Source organism: Pimephales promelas, chromosome 6, assembly GCF_988280905.1.
Source record: "Pimephales promelas chromosome 6, fPimPro1.hap1.1, whole genome shotgun sequence".
NCBI lineage: Eukaryota > Metazoa > Chordata > Actinopteri > Cypriniformes > Leuciscidae > Pimephales > Pimephales promelas.
The window spans coordinates 34,449,429-34,471,880 of record NC_142774.1 but is presented as its reverse complement, the minus strand read 5'-3'; the positions used below and the strand labels follow the sequence as shown (position 1 = coordinate 34,471,880).

The window sequence follows — 22,452 nt, the reverse complement described above, 5'->3', positions numbered from 1 at the left end:
TCTCGCCATCTAATGCAAAAAGCGCAGTTGTAATCACTAGATTGCTTTCAGTTTTCATTAATTTGTAATTTGCATTGAGTGTGTAATCATGTCATAACATCTCTTACTTTGTATTTTAACTTTTTGTTAAAATGTATTTTAGAAGACCACTAATTTTCTGATACATTTTATCATCGGAGATCAAATTATTTGCAACCAATGAGTTTCTTCACCTCAGAGCGAAGTTTGAACTGGAATCAGCTGTCATTTAACCAACAAAACTTTGGTTAAACCCACATAAATTGAAATGTCTAGTCATTTACTAATCAGCTTTGAGGTTTGCATTATTCTGGTTAGAGTTAGTCAGAGTAAACAGACAAAAATAGTCTAGATTTTCATATTGCAGGGCTTAAAGTCAACATGAAATCAATATATGTATAATATAATATATATGTAAACCAAAATAAACACATTCAGCCCTGTAGTATGAACATAGAGATAGAAATGAGAAGCCTGGCCATGCAAGCTCATAAATGGCAAACAAAAATGTTTTGGCAAAAAGATGAAGGTGGGAAATTGTGTTTGGAAAGAGCCAGAAAATACCTCAAGCCCCACCCCCTCTGACCACAGCGGGCGGCACGCTAGAACTTGCCTCTCGTCGGAATAACCGGTAGAAGAATCCTCGCTTAGGTGGAGGATTTGGCCTGTTTACATCCAGATCAGAACACAGTGCACCATCCATCTCGAACACATTAATCTCCTTAAAGCACTCCATCTCAATCATCTGAAATATGGACACACACACGCGTACTGTACACACTTTAAAACGTTCCACGCCAGTCCTCTATTTTCACATCGTGGCCGCATTTCCAAATAGGATTTTCAATAATTCAATCGTCTATCGTGAATTTCTAGAAGGACATTTTATTGCTCAGAAATTACTTTTTTGACTTAATGGAGTTGTCTCATTTAACATTATCTCAGATGTTTCGCCTAAATATCCTATAAAAGACTTTAAAAAATGATAATTAACTACATACCACAAGAAGGTATAAAATTGTTTTAAAAGTTGATGACAGCAAAGACATTTAAAATCTTACAAGATTTGTATTTTATATAAATGCTGTTCTTTTGAACTTTCTATCCATCAAAGAATCCTGGAATTTTTTTAGCATGGATTCCACAAAAATATGAAGTAGCACAACTGTTTTCAACATTGATAATAATAAGAAATGTTTCTTAAAGGAGTAGTTCACTTTAAAAAAAAAAAAAAACTTTTGCTGATAATTTACTCACCCCCATGTCATCCAAGATGTCCATGTCTTTCTTTCTTGCTCTGTTCTGTGATGAGCGTTCGTGACTCTCCTGTTCAAACTCGTTTATCAAAATGAACAAATCTTTTTTCGAGTCATGACTCGAAGGGTCCTAGATAAGACCCTTATTCATCGTCTGGTGACGTTTAAAGCCCTTTGAAGCTGCACTGAATCTCTCATTTGGACCTTGAACCGTTTGGTTCCCATTGAAGTCCATTATATGGAGAAAATCCTGGAATGTTTTCATCAAAAACCTTAATTTCTTTTCGACTGAATAAAGAAAGACGTGGACATCTTGGATGACTTATGAACTACTCCTTTAAGCACCAAATCAGCATGGCAAGGATCATGTGACACTGAAGACTGTAGTACTGATTCTGAAAATTCAGTTTTGCCATCACAGGAATAAATGATACTAAATATATTAAAATAGATCATTTAATTTCGCCAAGTTACTTTTTTTAATGAAATAAATGCAGCTTTAGTGAGCATAAAAAATCAAACAAACATTTGAATAGTAATGTATGGATATGCTACTCTTCTGAAGTGACCAGAGTGCTGTACCTCATTTTGCCATGGGATGGAGACACTTCCCGTTACAAACTTGTGGTAGAAGTCATCATCTGTAGGGTCCAGATTTACACCTTTAACTGTAGAAAACTGCTCTATGTCCAGAACGTCCTTGCAGTAAACCGCACGGGGCTAAAAAAAAAAAAATGCAGATATGACAAACATTCACCTGGAAATCCTATATTTTTAGTCTAATAGGTGTGCAAGTGTCAAGCAGATAAAAACATGAAAACAGCCAATCAATAACTCACATCAGGACAGAACGGTGGGTCTAGCATGTTGGCTTCCAATCGCTTGAAATTGATGTTGCGGAAAATGGGATGCAGTTTGACTTCGGCCCCTCCATTACCTCGACAGCCCAACCTCTCCTTTGGATCTTTACATAACAACTGCGGAGCCCAGGAAAAGAGAGGGAAAGTGCTGTCAGAAACAGGAACTGAGAAGTACGGCTGACACAAAAGAGGAGAAATCCCAGTGGAAGTAAAACTGACCTTGAGGTCACAGTCTTCCATGACACCGTGAGAGAGGACTAAACAACACTCACTCCTCCAATACTACGCATGAACTAGTTTCCATGTAAAAAATCGTACATATTATAGCCAACATTCTGACATTCATATTTCTGACTAATAAATATGTCCATGATAAAGGATACAAGTTTTTGTAAATCAGTGTTTATATCCAAAACCGAACTATAAACTTTTATCACAGTGATATAATATGAATATTTGTAGCACAGAAATAGCGATACAGTGTGGCTGAAATGACTGTTTGTGAAGCTGTTTCACATGACGTCTGCTCTCTCTTTATGTAGCTCTGGATGAATGTTCTGGTGTGATTTTGTCAAAGGTTTAAACTGTTGTCATTTAGGAGAGAGATCGCGTGGGAGTTTGAATCGAGATCGCGATCTTTTAACGATTAATTGCGCAGCTCTAGTACTGTTGCTTTCTAAAAAATGTTATATCGTTTTCGATAAAAGTTTACCTTTAATGACTCTAAAATGTATTGTGGTGCAGTGTTGTTTTTGTTAACTAAAACTGAATCAAATTTTCCTTGAGCTTTTGACATCTAAGAGGTCATTATTTTATAAGAATATCCTGTAAGTTTCAGAACTGAAAACGTCCTTGTTAGTCCAATAAAAGCTTTTATTGACACCAGCCCCAGCAAACGACTCGTTTTTTAAAGTGGGGAACTATGACGTCAAAGAGGATAAAACATCACCCCCGCAGAAGAAGATCAACGCCTACCTCAACATGGCTGGTTTAGCCCCTCCCACCGATTCGCGCATTACACGCATAGCTAAATAACATAGATGCCTACCTCGTGATGACAAACCGGCTCGAGAGTGAAACTCATTATAATATGCAAAACTGTTATCCACTCACAGTAGAGGGCGTTTACTTCCAAGTCTTTAATGCGAGACGCCATAAAAACCGAGTGTTTTTGAGCTAGGCTCAAAACTAGGGTAGAAAATAGCCTATTGCTTATTCATTTTGATGTTTTTGAACGTAAAAACCAAGCGAACGTCATAAGTTGACCTCAGACAACAATATAAAAAAAAAATTAAAAAGCCAGTTCATGTCCCCTTTAACTGAAAAAGAAAAGATGAAATGGAATTAAAAAAAAAAAAATATTAGATGGAAAAAAAATCTATCTTGGCAACTAACTGAAATAAAATAAGTTAAAGTACTAAAATTATTAAACCTGACATAAAAATAAATGAGCTAAATAGATATATTCAAAAAATAAAAATGACAAAAGAACATCACCTAAACTAAAACAAAAATAAAAAACAATTTATAATCAATACTATACTAGTATATAAATAATAATTAAATTACACTGATGTGGTGTAGTATATGTGGTGTAAAATTTTACTTTACATTACTTTCAAAAAAGAAAAAAATAATAATATTTTTTAACATAACTACTTATTTTTCCTGATTAATAAATAAATAATGAAATAAATCAATAAATAAAGTAATATGAAAATAATACAAAAATATGAATACAAAAAATAAAAACAGAAATATATTAAAAACATGTTAATCAGAAGAGATGCATTTGTATATTGTATGTATATTTCTATAAACCAATACATTCGTACAAAATATGATTATTATGTCATTGACCCCAATTACAATTTATGTTGACAATAGTTCAGTTGACACACTCCCAACAGACTGTGGCTTTGTCGTTTGTTCCCATCTCATGACTATGATCATTCTAATATGATTTGACTATGAAAAAAACCTAAAGAGCATTAAGTGTTCACCTGTCGGCAAATGTCTTTAGCTTCTTCAGTGAACTTTTCAGTGTATTCTTCCTGGTCCTCACATACACGACGGTCCACCTCCTCTCTCTTCACTCGCTCTTTGCGGCGACGGAAAGGAGACTGACCCTGAATCATTTCGTATATTAGGCATCCCAAACCCCACCAGTCGGGGCAGAAGGTGTAGCTCTCATTCTGAATGACCTCTGGTGCTAAAAACACATACGGAGAACAATGCCGTCAAACACACCATGACAAGAACGCTGAAGAGATCCGGAATGCGTTTGGCTCTTACCCATGTATCCCACCGTGCCAACACGCCCTCGTATCGTCTCACCCTCTGGAATTTGGACGGCCAGTCCCAGGTCAGAAATACGGATGTGCCCTGAAGAACAGCATCTTATTAAGAAGTCCAACATTTTCAACTTTCTTTAGTGTGTAATGTTGCTCAAAGCTAAAATTCCACTTCAAATTGAGCCTTAATAAGTCCTGCAGTTTTTTTTTTCATTCCTATCATGCCCAAACATGACATGCTTCAAAACAGCTACAGGTAAAAAGGATGTTCTCTTTAGAGGTGAATAATTAAAGATTTAACTCTAAGGAGGGAAAACTAATTAAAGAAGCTTAACAAGAAAAACTAGATTTTTACATTTTCTGCAGAAAACGCGAGTAGTGTTTGTGTAAAATGCGTCACCACAATGCAAGAGTGTTCTGGTAGAATGGCAAGATATTGTTATGTGGTTGCTAGGGTGTTCTGGGTGGCAAATGTCTAAAGAGACCTCCCTCAAGGGTAGATGTGCATGAATAAGATAAACAGGAGAAAAAAACATTACAAAAACAGACCTTAAAGGGGTCCTATTATGACCTTAAAGGAGCCGTATGTAAGATTGTGGCCAAAACTGGAACTGCAAATGGTACTTTTTAAATGACAATATCCTGGCAACATCTCAGGGCCATTTTATGATTATTTGAAATAAATTTCTTACACACACCTCCTTAAATTTAGTTTATGAGGTATTACTAAAATATGTTTATATGCTTGATTGTTCAAACACATAATTTTTCACAAATTTCACATTATTACAGCAGCTCTATCTCAAGTCTGGCTCGAACACTCGAAGATGAAATGTCCCAGCCCTCCACAACGGCGAGTTGTGTAAATATTAATGATGCCGTTTATTTCAAACCAATTCGAGCCAGATTCAGACCCTGACAATGTTAACGATCAAGAGGACTGTGCAGAACGGATCATGTTCAGACTTTGCAAGCACAGATTTTACACAGATCTCTTTGACATCACTTTCTTCTCAAATGCAGGCCTTGTCCCCTTTTTTGTGTTTTTCCAAGGGCGTATACAAATGAGGAACATTGTGACTTCGTAAGATCAGGAAAAATAGTGTTGTAGCCATTCGTTGTACTTCTTGAAAAGTGGATTCTGTTAAATAACAAATCTCCCTTTGGAGTGAACTTTGAGCTTTGTAACCTTGCAGATCTTTTTAATGCTCAAACAGCAACATTACACACTAACTAAAGTTGAAAAAGTGGAAAAGCATAATAGGACCCCTTTAATACGCATTGGAAAACATAAAAATGGCTTACCACGGTCATCTAGGAGAATATTCTCAGGTTTCAAGTCTCTGCAAAAATAGAGAAAAAGTATATATATTTTAAAAAGCAGAATTCTAATAACTACCTTTTTGTTGTTTACTTTACACTACCATTCAAAAGGTTTGGGGTCAGTAAGATATTACTGAAACGAGTCTCTTATGCTCACCAAGACTGCATTTATTTAATAGAAAATATACTGTAGTAATATATACTATATTATTACAATAATAAAAAAAAGGGTTTAAATTTTAATTTATTTTTTTGTAAAATGTAATTTATTCCTGTGTCACATGACCTTTCAGAAACCAATATGCTGATTTGCTGCTCAAGAAACCAGAGTTATATTAAAAAAATGTCCTGGCTCTTCCAAGCTTCATAAAGCTTTTTGGAAATCCATCAACTCCGATTGTATTCGTCTGAAAGAAAAATGCAATAGGACGGCTTCAGGGTGAATAAATCATGGGCTAATTTTCATTTTTGGGTGAACTGTCGCTGGAACTGTGATATATTTCTATCAGGATTCTTTCATAAATATAAGGTTCACAGCAGGTTACAGCATCTTATTAATGTTTTAACTGTCACTTTTGATAAATTTAATGTGTCCTTGCTAAATAAAAATGCTAATTTATTCTGAAAAAATAAATAAATAAATCGAACTGACCCCAACTTTTGAACAGTAGTGAATATGGGGAGCGGTAGCCTTATGTTTAATAATCTGGCCAGCTAATACATGGTTTAAATCTGGATGCTATTGACCAAGTAACTTGACAGAAAGCTTGAATAATAATCCTGCTCTATTTCTAGCACTGACCAGGTAATTCCATACGAACGGTCTCCTCAATCTGCCTGCTTTTAATAAAAGGCATAAAAAAAGAAGAAATTTGTTTATATATTTTGCATGGAAAATGAGGCCTGCCAATATTGATGGAAAGTAAGTCTTACATTATTTTTTTTTTTCAATAATCACAATTTAAATCTATTCAAATCTCACAGCCTAACATTGCTATGCCTGACCATTCAAAATTTGCTATATTTATCATGCAAAACACTAGGAAAATAGACAGAATCTGTTGACTTTATCATGCATATGCTGGAAAATTTGTGGAAAAACAGCAGAATTTTGCAAAACGGATGTAAATATGTTAGAATGTGAGCTTTGAGAAAACTAAACACACCTGTAGACGATCCTCTCTCGATGCAGGTCCTCTAAGCCACAGCAGATCTCTGCTGCATAAAAGATGGCACGCTGTTCATCAAAACCAGAGTTTCCCATGTTATAGATATGAAACTTCAAGTCACCGCCATTCATTATAGTTAACACTAAACACAGAGCGTCCTTAGTCTCATATGCATATGCCAAACAAACCTAGGGGAAATGAAAGAGAGAAAAAGAGGTGCATTGTTATCTATGCATAAAGAAAGGACACATGAAACTTTGAGGTGCATGTGAAACAGACAAATGTAGCTCATGAGAAGCACTTTCACATAAATCATCTGGGTGACTGACACCTGTAATACAGCAACAGCACATTACAAAACGTCATATTATGCCAGTATAAACTACAGGATATATACTACTGTATACACTGAAACCATTAAAGGATCTTGATTATTGCTTTTTATCTTCAGGATTTTTTTAATGCTAGTATAGAGATTAATAGAGACACTTCAATGGTCAGAGAATCAAAGGAAAAATATTTTTTTATACATTTTCTGAAGAAAAAGAGACGTATGACCATGTAGGGTGTTTTGTGAAGTCATAAGGACATTAGTATGTGATTTGATTTGGGATTTCAAATTGTTTTTAAAGAAGTCTTATGCTCACAAGGCTTCATTTTCTTTTATTCACAAAATGCATTAAAAACTATAAAATAATATTGTGATATAATAGAGTGATTTCTGTGACACTGAAGACTGGAGTAATGATTTCTGAAAATTCAGCCTTGAATCACAGGAATAAATAACATTTGAAAATACATGAGTATAGAAAGCAGTTACAATATTTAAAAATTGTAATAATATTTCACAATATTACTGTTTTTAATGAACAAATAAATTTTCTAATTGAACGAACTAATTGCATAGAAAGTGACCGCACACCTCTACTCAACAAGCCATACAATTTGAGGAATCATTCATTTCCTATAGCACGGTACAGGACTAGTAACTACGTTTAAAACGTAGGATTAAAGTGATAGTTCAAATTTTTGGTATGTTTTATCTTACCTCAAGGACATCCATGTTGTAGGTGTCTTGTTTCCGCAGTAGTTTCAATTTTGATATTTTTAGGTCAAACCGTTCTTGTCTGTCAGTCATATAATGGAGGTCTATGGTCACCACCTCAAAGAGCATGCACAGAGAAGTCCAAATTAAACATGATTTAATGACTCGTCAATGTAAGTACCATTGATGGCCTAAGACGCGAAACGAGCGGTCTGTGTGAGAAAACGAACAGTATTTATATATCGTTTTTACCTCTTGTAACCACAGCCATATCCAAGTGATCTGAGACGCGGGCGCTTTGTGGCTGTGGTTACGAGAGGTAAAAACGATATAAATACTGTTCGTTTTCTCACACAAACCGCTCGTTTCATGTCTTAGGCCATCAATGTGTACTTAATTTGGACTTCTCTGTGCATGCTCTTTGAGGTGGTGACCATAGACCTCCATTACATGACTGACAGACAAGAACGGATTGACCTAAAAATATCAAAATTGAAACTACTGCGGCCAGAAACAAAGACACCTACATCTTGGATGCCCTTGAGGTAAGCTAAAACATACCAAAAATTCATTTCAAATTGAACTATCCCTTTAAGGGTTTAGAAAAATCCCAAGTTGCAGTAATAATGGTGATGTTAAATTGTGATGCCTGTCTAGAAGGGCTACAATACATCTATTACAGAGTATTATCATTTTACACCAGCACATCCCCTGTGATCTGTTGAGTGACGTGTGAGGAGAACCACTGCAGAAGTTGGAAACCACTGTGTTAAGGAGGGGTTCTCATATCTCAGCGGTTACACCCAACAATGTGGGTGGTTAGGTTTCAAATGTAGGACAGATGCGGGAATGGGCTGTGAACTAAGACCAACTGTGAAAACCTGCTGCTCAATGAGACCACAAGGAAAGTCAAATGACAATTTACATCATTGCATGAAACATAACCAGCATGGGAGCATATCTGAATGGTTACAAACTACAATGTAAAGCAATTATAGTGCTGATTTTAAATCTGAAATAAATAAATGACTCCTCAAAAAAACATTGTACATTGGTATTGCCAACTACTTTGGACTACTATGTAAATATCATTCCATGTATACTGTATGATGATATATCAATAACTGTACAATGGTACTGCCACACACTATATAAATATTAAAGTACCGACAACCTGTGAGAAGTGCCGGTACGCAAGAAAAAGTGAAGGTACGCTAAATAATAAAATACAGAAGTGGCGATACCGGCCCACTTCCAGCTCTGTAAATGTACATATATGATGCATATATAAATGATGCATTAAATTGACCAGTGAAAATTAATGTAGTCAACTAATGTTAACAAATTAAACCTTATTGTAAAGTTTTAAACATTTAAATATCACTTTAAAAAATACAAATATTGACTGTTTTTACTGTATTTTTGATCAAATATATACAAAAGAATTTTAAACAATATATAAAACAACTACATGAATATTGATCTATATATTATTCAAACCTAGTAATCATTAGTCTTACTGCTTAAACTGTACAGTATATATTAATAGCATGGTGACGCAGTGAGAGAAACGGTGAATACAATAAAAGCTGTTCGCCATCACACGCAGCTCATATTAGTCACGGCATTATGTCACTCTATACTGTTAGAGTTTACTTGTCGTCCCCAACTTTTAAACATGAGTCTGTTTATACATACTGAATGAACTCTGGGGCTGGGGTAGAGAGAGGTAGAGAGAGAGAGAGAGAGAGAGAGTGTGTGGGTTTAGGGTTTAGAGCACTTGACTCTGCTCACTAAAGCTGCTGTTTGGTCAGCATTGCTAGGCAACAGAGATGTTCTCATTTGTGAAGTAGTTCATGAGGAGCAATCGTGCCTGCCTGTAGCATGAATACACACAAAGACTCACACAGACGCATACTCTTGCGCACACATATACCATCTTTCTTTTAAATTTAGATGTACTTTACATACCTAAAAGACACTTGCACTAGCTGCAATGCTAAGCACAACTCACCTTTATGTGGCGTAATGTGTGTGTGTGTGTGTGTGTGAGTGTGTGTGCAAGCTTGTGTGTTAGTGTGTGGGTGGGTGGACAGAGGCTCAGGTGCTCTACAGCTGTAGTGGAATGAATCAGAGCCCGACATTACACTGCAGGCACCGTGTGCTTTGTCTGTACACATGTTCGGCTGGCTGTTCTCTTTTCAATATCGTTTTTGAGGTGCTAGAATGTTTACTGTGTGACCAAATTCAAAAAGATTATGTAAAAAGGCTTCAAGTTATTTAAAGCAATGGTTTTTAAATACTATTTTATTTTGAATCAATAGTCTTGGAGCGGACTGGTTTGGTTCAAAACGTAGACATCTTTATTTAAGACATTTTAATGGAGAAATTGGACTGCTTTGTGAGATATGCTTAGTTTGAATATCTGTTTACCATGAAAATGACACATTCTTTTTACACAGCAAATATTAAAATCATTTTTATGGCTGATATTTGGAACCACAGCCAAATAGCTGTTTTAAACCATCTCTCTGTGATTTAGCTAGTCAGGAGGTAAATGATTCAATTCAGAGCAATTGGGTTATGAACTACTACTCTGGACCAGATTTAGCTCAGCCACCTATGATAAATGCAAATGCAGTCGAGATTTGCCATTGAGCTGGGAAATATAGCAGATTTTCCCTAAAACTCTGTTGAGAAGTTCACGGAAAACTGAATCACAGAGAGAGTGAGTCAAACGTTTATTTGCACAAACAATACAGACAAGACCAACATGCAACTGAGACGTCAGGTTAAGAGAAAAGTAAAAAATGAGGAATAAAAAGAAAGTAGTACTTACTACAAAACTACTGTTAACTTTTTCTAAAATGCGTTTTTCATTTAATGCCATTGCTTCACCTTTTCTTTTCTTCACCCGTTTCTTCTCCAGCTTTTTACAGGCGTACATCTTACCAGTGGCACGAACCTGGCAGGCACAAACCTGGTTGAAAGGATGAAGAGAGCGAAATGGCACAGAAAAAGACATTTATTATTTTTTTTATCACCTTTTGCAGTTCAATTAAATGTGCACATTGTTATTATTTTTAGTGATGCACAAATGAAAATTTTGGCCCTGAAATGAAAATTCTGGGCCAAAAACCGAAACTGAAATTGCGTTTTAATAATATTAGACTGAAATTCAATCATTTTAATGGTCCTGAACTTAAAAAAAAATACAAGCCAATAAAATAAAATAACCGCACTTTTATTGAAAGTAACACTTTGACTCGACAATACAAACAATACGGACAATAGGCTGACATGTGCTGCATTGTCATCAAAGTTTATCATTTGAATGTGTTTAACTCTTGCCAATTTAAATATTCAAGCGCAAGAAGACAAGAAAAATAACTAAATTCGGTTCTCGCACAATGTGTGTGACATGCTGTCTGACGCGACCTTCGGATGTGTTTAAAAAAAAGTGCGCCAGACACCGTTCCGATACTGAATTGAGTTCTCTTTCTCTTCGTCTTATTGCACTTAAACGGACAAATTATACACAAAATTATGGCAAAAGCCTTCTTGGTGAGTATCCTCGTAAATATGTCTTAGGTAATTGTTAACAGTTGAGAAAAAAAAAAAACGCATGTGTAACACTATATTGGATTCAGGTATTAGGTCTTAAAGTGACAGCAGCCTAATATTCCTGCTGCTTTCTGCTTTTTTTTAATGTTAATTAAAAAAAATGCAAAGAAAAAAAAAATCACTTATTGCTCTTGACTGAATATAACTTTAACTTTAATAAGAAAATATAACTTTACTAAAGTATTAAATTATACTGTGACTTTGCTGTGTTGTTTTACATTTGATTACTTTATTCAATTTCTGTACTTGAAAACGACTGTTAGACCTTCCAGAAAAACCTTAACCTTTATTTCATTTGTATGTTTGTTCTATTGTATTTATTTTGTGCTGTTGCTTAAAATTTGGTTTAAAATTAATGTTTACTTGTAGTTTTAGCTGTAGTAATAAAATTGAAATCTAGAATTGTGAAATTTCACTAAAATCTGGTGTTATAACCTTATTTATATGTTGCATGGGTCAAATGCAACAAGATAAAAAAAACTATTTTAATGTATTAATGACTGTATTATGTGGTGGGACCAATTTTAACCACTGTCCACTGGGAAAAATCCATGGTGTTCAGCCCCATCAACGTTATTTTTCTAAAGTGCTATTCATTTCTACATTTTTAATTAGCAAAAAATAACTGAGTGCACCTTAATAGTCATACTGTGTAACAAAGTATTTTTTTTTAACTGTGACTGGAAAATTCTTCCGTGGAGTCTCTCAATTAAAAAGGTCCTAAATACTGTACACATAATTTCTAAAAAAAATTATTAAGTCATGTTCAACTCTTTAAAAACTGATCTGACAGTGACTAAATGAAATTACTCACCTCACCAAATCCGCCCTTGCCCAATACCCTGTAGTGTCTAAATGTGTTTTTGGTTACTGGTTGCCTGCAAATGAAATACAGTTCAAGTCAATTCACTGCACAAAAATAAAAAGAAAAAAAATATTAAAGCAAACATTTCGTTTTGTTGCATGAAGGTCATGTAAAACCATGGAAACTTGTATATTTTACTGTAAAAATATAAAATTCCATGAAAAATTATGAATTAATGATTTCAAATGGCCTTTTGTTAGAGCAATATTGTTTAGTTGCGTGTGTTAATAATTAGTCCTGACTGGACAGCTCCACCAATCACAAAGGCCGATGGAGATGTTACTCACCTCTCCAACCACTTCCATTGAAGAAAACGGGAAAAGTACATTGTCTCCTGATATTCTGAGAATGGACCTCCACTTAAATATTCACGAACTATCCTGAAAAAAGAGAAGGGATGTTTGAGAAAACATTTAAGTACAAATGGTGTACATGTCATGAATATGTTAATTATACAGTATCTATAACCATTGTGTACCTACTACTGTCATAATACTGTTTTGTGTTGCAACAAGCTATTCATTATTTCAAGTAGTTAAATGACAGTAAAGCTACTCAAATAAATAAATAACGGAGCTGAAAACAGCTATAAATTAAATATTTATTTTGCTAAAAAAATGCAACGTCATGCAAGAACTTGTAAATTTAAATAAACAGTCCAAACAAGACAACTTGGTCCTGAGAGGCCATGTTTTGAAAACTGAGGCACTTTATAAGACGTCACACTTTACAATAAGGTTCCATTTGTTAACATTAACTGCATTAGTTAACATGAAATAACACGAAAAAATAATAACACTTAATACTTAATTATATTTTGATTAACTAACATCAACAAAGATGAACAAATACTGTAAAAAATGTGTTGCTCATTGTTAGTTAATGCATTGAGTGATGATAACTAAAGGGACCTTAGTAGCATCTCGAATGATGACGTGTATAAGTGTGTTTGGAGATGAGCCGGATATTTTTTATGATTCATCTCATGCCATCTTACCCTTCCCGTATTTAAGTGTGATAGCGTGTGTGTTACATTAGACTCTAACGTAACACACACGCTATCACACTTAAATACAGCAACACGTATTTTAACAAACTCTGTGCCCATAGAGATTTAACCGGAAGGGTTAAAGTACTCCACCTCACCCCCTCTCAAACAGAAAGGAAGCTTAAACTAAACAGAACTAAAAGACTGACTGAGGCTAAACACAAACACACAAAACTCTGTTTAGATTTAAAGTCACGTGTTTACGTTACTCAGACAAACAGCGTGGCTTCAGCCAGCGAATGGTTCATTCTAAAACCGTAGGTCTTCACACTAACACCAGAGAAAACCACAAACTGAGATCCACAACTAAAAGTGAGGTGGATAAACTATTGATTCCACTTCAGGCTTCACATAAACCAAATAACTAGCATGTGTTACTTAAAAAAATAGACCAGCCTATTGATTCAACTTAAAGGAATAGTTCAACCAAAAATGAAAAGTCAGACTCAGGCATTTTAGTAGCCTTTAACACATCCCTTCTTTCATAAAGTGTAAAAGGTAGTCTTTTAAATAATAATCTAGACACTCAATTGAATATAATTAAAGCGAATGTGGACTGCTTTTGTGCTAAAAAAAAATCCATGAAAGCACACCATTGTGTGCTGTATCTTCTGAAGTCAGAACAGCTTTGTGTGACAAACAAACCAAGTTATTTAGTAACAATTTTTTAAGATCATGAGCAGAATAATGTCAAAGCATATCAAAAACATTTGATAATAGTAAGCTGTATATTAGTATTCCAGCACAGCTGGAACTATCTTAATCCTTAATTATTATTAATAAAATACTATTTATTAAAGGGGTCATGAACTGAACATTTTTTATTTTTTTATATTGTTGTCTGAGGTCAACTTATGATGTTTGCTTGGTTTTTACATTCAAAAACATCGAAAATGAATAAGTAATAGGCTATATTCTACCCTAGTTTTGAGCCTAGCTCAAAAACACTCGGTTTTTATGGGCGTCTCGCATTGAAGATTTGGAAGTAAACGCCCACTGCTGTGAGTGGATAACAGTTTTGCATATTATAATGAGTTTCACTCTCGATCCCGTTTGAGGAAGGCCTATGTCATTTAGCTATGCGTGTAATGCGTGAATCGGTGGGCGTGGCTAAACCAGCTGTGTTGAAGTAGGCGTTGATCTTCTTCTGCGGGGGTGATGTTTTATCCTCTTTGATGTCATAGTTCCCCACTTTGAAAAACGAGTCGTTTGCTGAGGCTGTGTCAATAAAAGCTTTTATTGGATTAACAAGGACGTTTCCAGTTCTGAAACTTACAGGATATTCTTATAAAATGATGACCTCTTAGATGTCAAAAGCTCAAGGAAAATTTGATTTCTCAGTTCATAACCCCTTTAAAAATTATTTGAGCAGATTTGAGCAACTGATTTGTAATAAACACTACCCAATTTGGGGTCAATAAGGAAATTAGTATTTTAATTCAAAAACAATGCATTAAATTTATTTAAAAAAAATTTTTATAATGTTACAAAAAGTTTCAAATAATTGCTGTTGAACTTTATCTTTATCAAAACAATTCTCAAAAAAATGTATCACGGTTTCCAGAAAAATATTAGGTAGCACAACTGTTTCAACACTGATAATAAAGGTTCATAAGAGGCCATCATTTTATAAGAATATCCTGTAAGTTTCAGAACTGAAAACGTCCTTGTTAGTCCAATAAAAGCTTTTATTGACACCAGCCCCAGCAAACAACTCGTTTTTCAAAGTGGGAAACTATGGCGTAAAAGAGGATAAAGCAGAAGATCAACGCTTACTTCAACATGGCCGGTTTAGCCCCGCCCACCGATTCGCGCATTATACGCATAGCTAAATAACATGGATGCCTACCTCGTGATGACAAACCAGCTCGAGAGTGAAACTCATTATAATATGCGAAACTGTTATCCACTCACAGCAGAGGGCGTTTACTTCCAAGTCTTCAATGCAAGACGCCCATAAAAACCGAGCGTTTTTGAGCTAGGCTCAAAACTAGGGTAGTTAATAGCCTATTACTTATTCATTTTGATGGTTTTTAATGTAAAAACCAAGCGAACTTCTTAAAGCTGACCTCAGACAACAATATAAACAAATTTAAAAAGCCAGTTCACGACCCCTTTAAGACTTAGATGTCCCCAGAAAGTGTTTCAGTTCAAAATACCCCACAGATTGTTTGTTATACCACACCCAAAACGCCCCTTTTTCTTTGGAAGCAAAAACACGCCGTTTTCGTGTGTGTATCTTTAAAATGCAAATGAGCTGCTGATCCCCGCCCCCTTTCCAGAAGAGGGCTGTGCCTTTACAGCTCGTGCCTTGTAAACTCCGGCAATAACAAAACACAAGTTCCACAGAACGCGTATTCACATTCCACTGCGCAGCGTCTCAATTATTTTCTATGTAAACACGCTAAATGGACCTTGCGCCATTCACACATAATACGTCTTTGAGTCATAGGCAGTGGAAAACTCGAGGTGTCGAGACATTTTTTAAATGTTAAACTTCTCTCAACTTGAGTGCTGCGTTTTTAGAAAGCTGTTTCCTGAAAAATAGCGGTTACCTACTGTAGATGACTGCCAAGTGAACTTCTTTTCCTTATTATGAAATAAATGTGTTGTTTACCTGGTACACTCCTGGAACAGCTCTCTACATGGAGTCTGTTCTAGTTTCTGCCTGCATTCCCCAACAACATCCTGAGCGATCTCTGGTAGATGAGCTGCTGACTACATGAGGAAGACAGAATGAAAAAGAGGGAGAGTTGTAAACAGGAAGAGGGGTTGATAGTGCGTCATTAAAAAAAAGAGAAGTTTAAAGTTCAATCATTAATTCAGCAATTCTTTCAATGAACACATGCACATAGGAGAGAGTGAGAACAGGTGCGTGCGAGCAAAAATGTGAATAAATATTTACCCCATTATTAAAATATGTGTCTAAAATATTTAAACCGACGTCTCTCCTCTTCTCATCCGCAGCCAACTGATATATTGCCTAAACAAACACACACAAATAATCCTGAAAACTGCATATGACAATCAGTAAGGGTGCACAAAATGTGTAACTCCATTAAAGAGAAGGTGAGAGAACAATTCGATCTTTGACATTTAGATTGTATGTGTTTGTCAAAGGCAGTCTGAGAGAAAAAGACAAAGATAAAGAGTGAGTATGTGTATGTTTGTGAAGAGATTTCATACCACAGAATCCTGGAACTCTATGCACCGTTGTAATTTGGGCTGAGTTTCACAGAACTGACGAAACAACAGACGACCGATTGGTTGCTTCTCACAAAGGCTAGTGTAGTCCCTCTCTGAGAGCATTAAATAGGCAGAGAGACAAGAGAAAGACAGTTAAACCTATCATCGTCACATGATTTTCCTCATCTCTAATCAGTAAAGTCAGCATGAAATAGGTAATTCCAAAGTCTTTTCTTCCCTATTGTGATGTATATATATATATATAAGGTAAACGGCTTCTTGAACAAGAAAAAAATACTTGATTTTGTCCATCAGGAAAACCTCATAGGAGCTTCCATGGGAATAAACTGAAAAATCGAAAGCGATTTAACCCTCTGGGGACTGAGGTGTTTTAGGGCCCTTGAGATGTTTAGACATGTAACTCATATGGTTCATATCATCTTAACATCAGACTGACCATGTGACCACTGCCTAAACTGCAGTCTGAAACATCAACCAGGGGTGTGTTTCCCGTACAACGACGTAACTCGCTGCTTCTCTATCATAGTACAATGCGCTAGTCACGACTGTTTCCCAAAATCATATTGTCGCAAAGTGGTCATTTAACCATGTTGGTTAATGATGTCACGCAGGTGTTGGAGTAATAACTTATTTTAATTTAACCTTTTTGAGATCGAATTAACGAAGGGGCCCTGTTTTAACGATTTGAAACGCAAGTATCAAGCGCGAAGCGCAAGTAACGGCGGGATAAATGACTCTTGCGCCCAACGCAAGTTTAAAATGGGTTGGTCCGAAGTAGCCTCATTATTCATAGGTGTGGTTTGGGGCGTAATGTGAAATAAATCAATCAGAGCGCCATCCAACATATTTCCAGTGATCCAATGATTTCTCTCATGTGTTAATATTTTTCCTTGTTATAATGTATGATTTGCAAAAATAAAAACTGCTGCATCTGTGTTGATGAGAGAATCAAAGTGTATGCGCGTTGTGCACCTGCTATATAATAGCCAAGCATGCGCGCTTAAAATAGCATTATGAACAATGCACAACGTGCCACTGACTTTAGACTAGGTTTTTTTCTGGTCAGTTGTGCAATTGTTTTCTGGAACTGCAAATTAGCACCAGAGAGTGTTTGCGCCGAAACATGCCTCTTTTTTGCGCCGATCCGCCCAGGGAGCGCAAGTTCATTTCCAAGTTTACCGACGTGTGTCTTTGGAGGAAAAGCCTGCTTTGCGCGGGTGCAAAATAGGAATGATATATGCGTCAGTTTTGCGCCGGGTGCAAGATAGGTCCCTAGATGTTTTCATATAAACTACAGACATGTCATCTGAGGACTATTTCTCTATTTTTTCAGTTAGATTTGGGAGTTAATCGTTAATTTAACAATATCATGCGAGCAATTGTTGATAAAGGAATTTTTTGCACAATATTGGGAATATTTACATTTTAAAGCATGAAGGCGAGTCAGCGGATATCACATAAGCAATGTGTAAACTTATGGAGTTATGGCGGTGGAGAAGTCTGAAACAATAATTTTCCTCGCAGCTCGCAGCAGATCGGTTATGGCGTGATGTGCTATAAAAATTTAATTGTAGCTAATTGCCCAATAATTTTATAATGAAATTAATAATAATAGGCTTAATTTATTAGGTCAGCTGATGCTGATCATCTTATGATCCACAGCTGATCATCGTCTATCGGCACAACCTGACACGGGGGACCCCCTCCAACAAGCGGGTTCGGACGCATTCCACCACATGTCCATCGACACTACAAAAGCAATCCGGTCAAATGTGCTTTCGACTACCTTTGGAAGTGGTTGAAAGGGACAAGCTCAAAACTTTTTAGACCCCGTTTAAGCTTGTATTTAGCGTTTTTCACTTATGATCGGATCAGCGAAAAAAGCAATCTAAATACCAGGTGTAAACAGGCCAATGGACTCAGTAAAGGAAGAATACAGAATATATTAGATACTTTTAATACAACGTTAATTTTATGTTAGATAATAATTTCTCGACATATCTAATAGGACTCAGATTAAACATGACATTTGTGCCTCTAATTTAGAAATAAAAACACCAGACACAAAACTGTACTGCATTCATAGAATGTGCCAGGCAGGATGGAAAATCATGAAAAACATAATTCTGACTGATTGAGGTGCAAAGCCCTTCAATTACATTTTTGTAGACCTTAGGGAAAAAATAAAATGTTTTAATACATGATATATGACCCCTTTTATGAAATATTTCCTCTATATACACACAAAAAGTGCAAAACTCAGCATACAGCCACAACACTAAATCACAGTGATGCTGAGCAGGGCGCTCAAGCTGAGCCCTTTGCTGCAGGACTCTCTGGAACGTTATAGGCCTGGTGCATTCTGGGCCAAGAGGAAACAGCCAGGACTTCCTCAGTGAGCCAAGGTCTACAGCTGTCTGACGCAAACACATACACACACACACCTGCCCACACACCAGCATAAATTTTTAACTGACAGAAACATTCTAAACCATGTAAACCTTTTAATGAGGAATACACTTTGTTTAGAGAACCACTAAATAATAATAAATAAATATTTTTATATGTAGTGCAACACGTAGAAAAAATGCATTGTGAATTAATTACTTATGGATTACAAATACAGCATAATTGCATCTGCAACTAACTATTTCACTTAATTTAATGGAATCAATTAACTATTTAAATCAGTGCATTCATATAAAAAAAATAATGACAGAATTTTAATAGCTGATAATGGCCAACATTATAAATCTGATAAAAAATCAAATATATATATATATATATATATTTGAATTCAAGTTCCCCAAGTTGATGTAGATAAATCTAAAATGTATGCTAAACAAGGTTTCTAGGTATCAGCCTATCAGGGCAATGCTTAAATAACATCAAACAGCACTAATGAGAGAGGATTTAGCTTCCATAATTAGATTTTAACCACAAAAAAAAAAAAAAAAAGATCAGAGGGTATCCAGACTGCACCTGGTCCTTGCATGACTTGTATCTATACAAATACAAACAAACTGGTATTTTTAATATCTTGAATCTGGGGCTGTCAATTTAATGCAATTAACTAAATGAAAAAAGTGAATTATTCATGCCCCCTAACCCAAACATCAGATCAATTCAACATTAAAGTACCACGTTTTTGTGAGTCCACATGCAACGTGCCTGCATAGACCAGTGATAGGCTTATGCTCAATGACACAGAAATAAAACAAACTATATTTTGACTTTTAGCACTATATTTTGTAATGTCTGTTCAATGATTTAAACACTTGCCACAATAATGTAGGCTAATGTGTTTGAATTGATAGAATTTCTCATTAAATATTTATGTAGTTTTATTGATTGCCAGCCCTACTTGAAATATAAGGTACATTCTGCCAAAGCTGATTTCTGTATGCGCTCTTTCACACATCTATCTTACCAATAGTGCGTCTAAGTTCCTCACACAGACTGATATGAGGCAGTTTGAGCATCTCCTTCCATTTCTTGCTCCGCCCATTCCGTTTCCCTCCCCCTCCTATAAGAAATAAAGAGAGAAACAAATAAGATAAACTCAATGCAAATTACAATACAATTGTAATTCGGCTATTTACTTTTATTTTTCAGTCTCTAGCCATGGTTAAAACACATAAACACAGAGTGTGCACACATTCCACATGAGTGTAAAAAAATACACTCTATATATTAATTATTAAATATATTAGAATTTCTATGTAATATTAAAATTAATAAGCCCTAGTAATAACCTGTCGAAACACAATAATATTTAGCAGAACGAGAGAAAAGAAACACGAGGATGACATAAGAGAAAAGGCATTTTAACACACTACAGACAAAGTCAAACAACAATAACAACTGTTTTCCAGAAATCCCCTTTTCAGTCTCCAATCACTTTTCATTCTTCCACACATCTGGTAATCAATGCTATTATTTCTGAATGCACATTGCCTTAGAGAGATCATGACAGCTGGAAAACGTTGAACCTGTAAGATAATATGAAGTAATCATACCATATTTTCATATAATTGTTAAATGCAAAACACACAAGGAGCGTACAAGAGAGTAATCAAAGGCTTGCCGTCTTGAGGCCAAAAATGTAGAGAAAGCATTCGTCGTACCCAGGAAAACAGTTTTCCTCAAACTGAGGAATGAGAAGAGTTTATCCTCCAGGATTTACTGTAATTTCAGTGACTGCAAATTCCATCCACATTACAGACAGACTTACAAGTCATGCTCTTGAAAATACACACACACAACGAGAGAGAGAACAGAAATTACCCTTGGGCTAGAAAACATTTAGAGTGATTACTTAGTGTCTTATTATCCGTGTTTCCATCCAAGGACTTTTTGGCAAAAAAAAAAGACAAGGTTTAGCTCATTAAAAAGTTTACCAATATAGCAGATGGAAATGCCAATTATCAATAATTATTTGCATATTTCGACAAAATCTTTAACTTAACTTTAGCGTAAAAATTGTATGTAAATACTTCAAAAATCGTGAAAAACAGTAGCTTTTCCTTACAACAGAAACAAAAAGAGTGTGTATGTATGTTTTTGAGTATGCGCACTGTATGGTTGTGTATGATTTGGCAATTGGGGACAGCCTGCGAGTGTGTGTGCGTGCGGGTGTGAGCGTTATTGTAAATACACTACTTGACAGTTTCATGCTGCTGTGTTCAGATTTACGTTTTGTTTGACTATATAACATTCAAGAAGTGTACATTCTTGGAGCAGATCAAATAAAAAGGGTGCTCATATATACGACTGCTTGTATTCATTGCCGAAAATTTGCAGAAATACAATGCATCATAATGCATTGTACAGCATTGTGATATCGAATCAAATTGTTAAGACAATAATCATAATCAAATTGAATCGTGAGACCAGTGACGATTCATACCCCTATATCACATGACAGAATAAAATTTTAAAAAAATCATGTGTTCTGTATTCATGGTGTTGCTCCCGTTACAGCACTGTTTCCCTGTTGCTCGAAAAGGTGCATTAAATCTATTATATTCATATTATTAAATTACTATTGGTAAGAATAAGACGTGTTACCTCTCAAACGTCATTCATCCTTATTTTTGTCATTTTGTCTTCACCAATAAAAGTTAATCAGAAAAGTAATAGCTTGGCAATATAAAATACAATATAAATATATAAAATATAATATAATGCCTGAAACAATCTCTGAAACTTGTATAAAAATGGGCCGTCTGTCAAATGAAAGAAGGCTGTTGAAGTTTCCAATGCTGACAAAAAATTTTTAAATACACAACTTGTAAATTCTGTACCTGAATAAATAAAATTGATTTAATAAAATCACAACTTCAAGGGGAGAAGCTGGCTACTTGACAAATGAAAATCAAATCAGGAAAATAAAGTGAGATGGTCCTCACTGCAGAACATGAAATCCACGGGGAGGAGTCGGATCCAGATCCAACTCCTCCCACCTTACATATACCTAAACCTACCCAACTCCACCCCGATCCCTAAACCCACCCCTAAACCTACCCAACTCCACCCCGATCCCTAAACCCATCCCTAAACCTACCCAACTCCACCCCGTTTCCTAAACCCACCCCTAAACCTACTCATCTCCACCCCGATCCCTAAACCCACCCCTAAACCTACTCATCTCCACCCCGATCCCTATTCCCTAAACCCACCCCTAAACCTACTCATCTCCACCCCGATCCCTAAACCCACCCCTAAACCTACTCATCTCCAC

General features: G+C 35.7%; 1 protein-coding gene across 2 annotated transcripts in view; it reads right to left on the bottom strand.

The window, feature by feature from the left end:
• The window catches only part of grk4 (G protein-coupled receptor kinase 4), a 33,636-nt gene that overhangs the window by 2,084 nt on the left and 9,100 nt on the right, over positions 1-22,452 (bottom strand). Inside the window, exons 2-15 of one of the 2 annotated variants that reach the window (XM_039670153.2) lie at positions 20,140-20,235; positions 16,689-16,801; positions 16,408-16,485; positions 16,120-16,220; positions 12,742-12,834; positions 12,404-12,467; positions 10,805-10,945; positions 6,918-7,108; positions 5,734-5,771; positions 4,430-4,519; positions 4,138-4,346; positions 2,114-2,251; positions 1,857-1,994; positions 583-763 (exon numbers count right to left, since the gene is read on the bottom strand). In XM_039670153.2, the coding sequence (XP_039526087.1) occupies positions 584-763; positions 1,857-1,994; positions 2,114-2,251; positions 4,138-4,346; positions 4,430-4,519; positions 5,734-5,771; positions 6,918-7,108; positions 10,805-10,945; positions 12,404-12,467; positions 12,742-12,834; positions 16,120-16,220; positions 16,408-16,485; positions 16,689-16,801; positions 20,140-20,235 (1,670 nt within the window). In that variant the 3' untranslated portion in view covers position 583. The remainder of the gene's footprint in view (positions 1-582; positions 764-1,856; positions 1,995-2,113; positions 2,252-4,137; positions 4,347-4,429; positions 4,520-5,733; positions 5,772-6,917; positions 7,109-10,804; positions 10,946-12,403; positions 12,468-12,741; positions 12,835-16,119; positions 16,221-16,407; positions 16,486-16,688; positions 16,802-20,139; positions 20,236-22,452) is intronic. The other variant, XM_039670154.2, reaches the window with a different exon arrangement.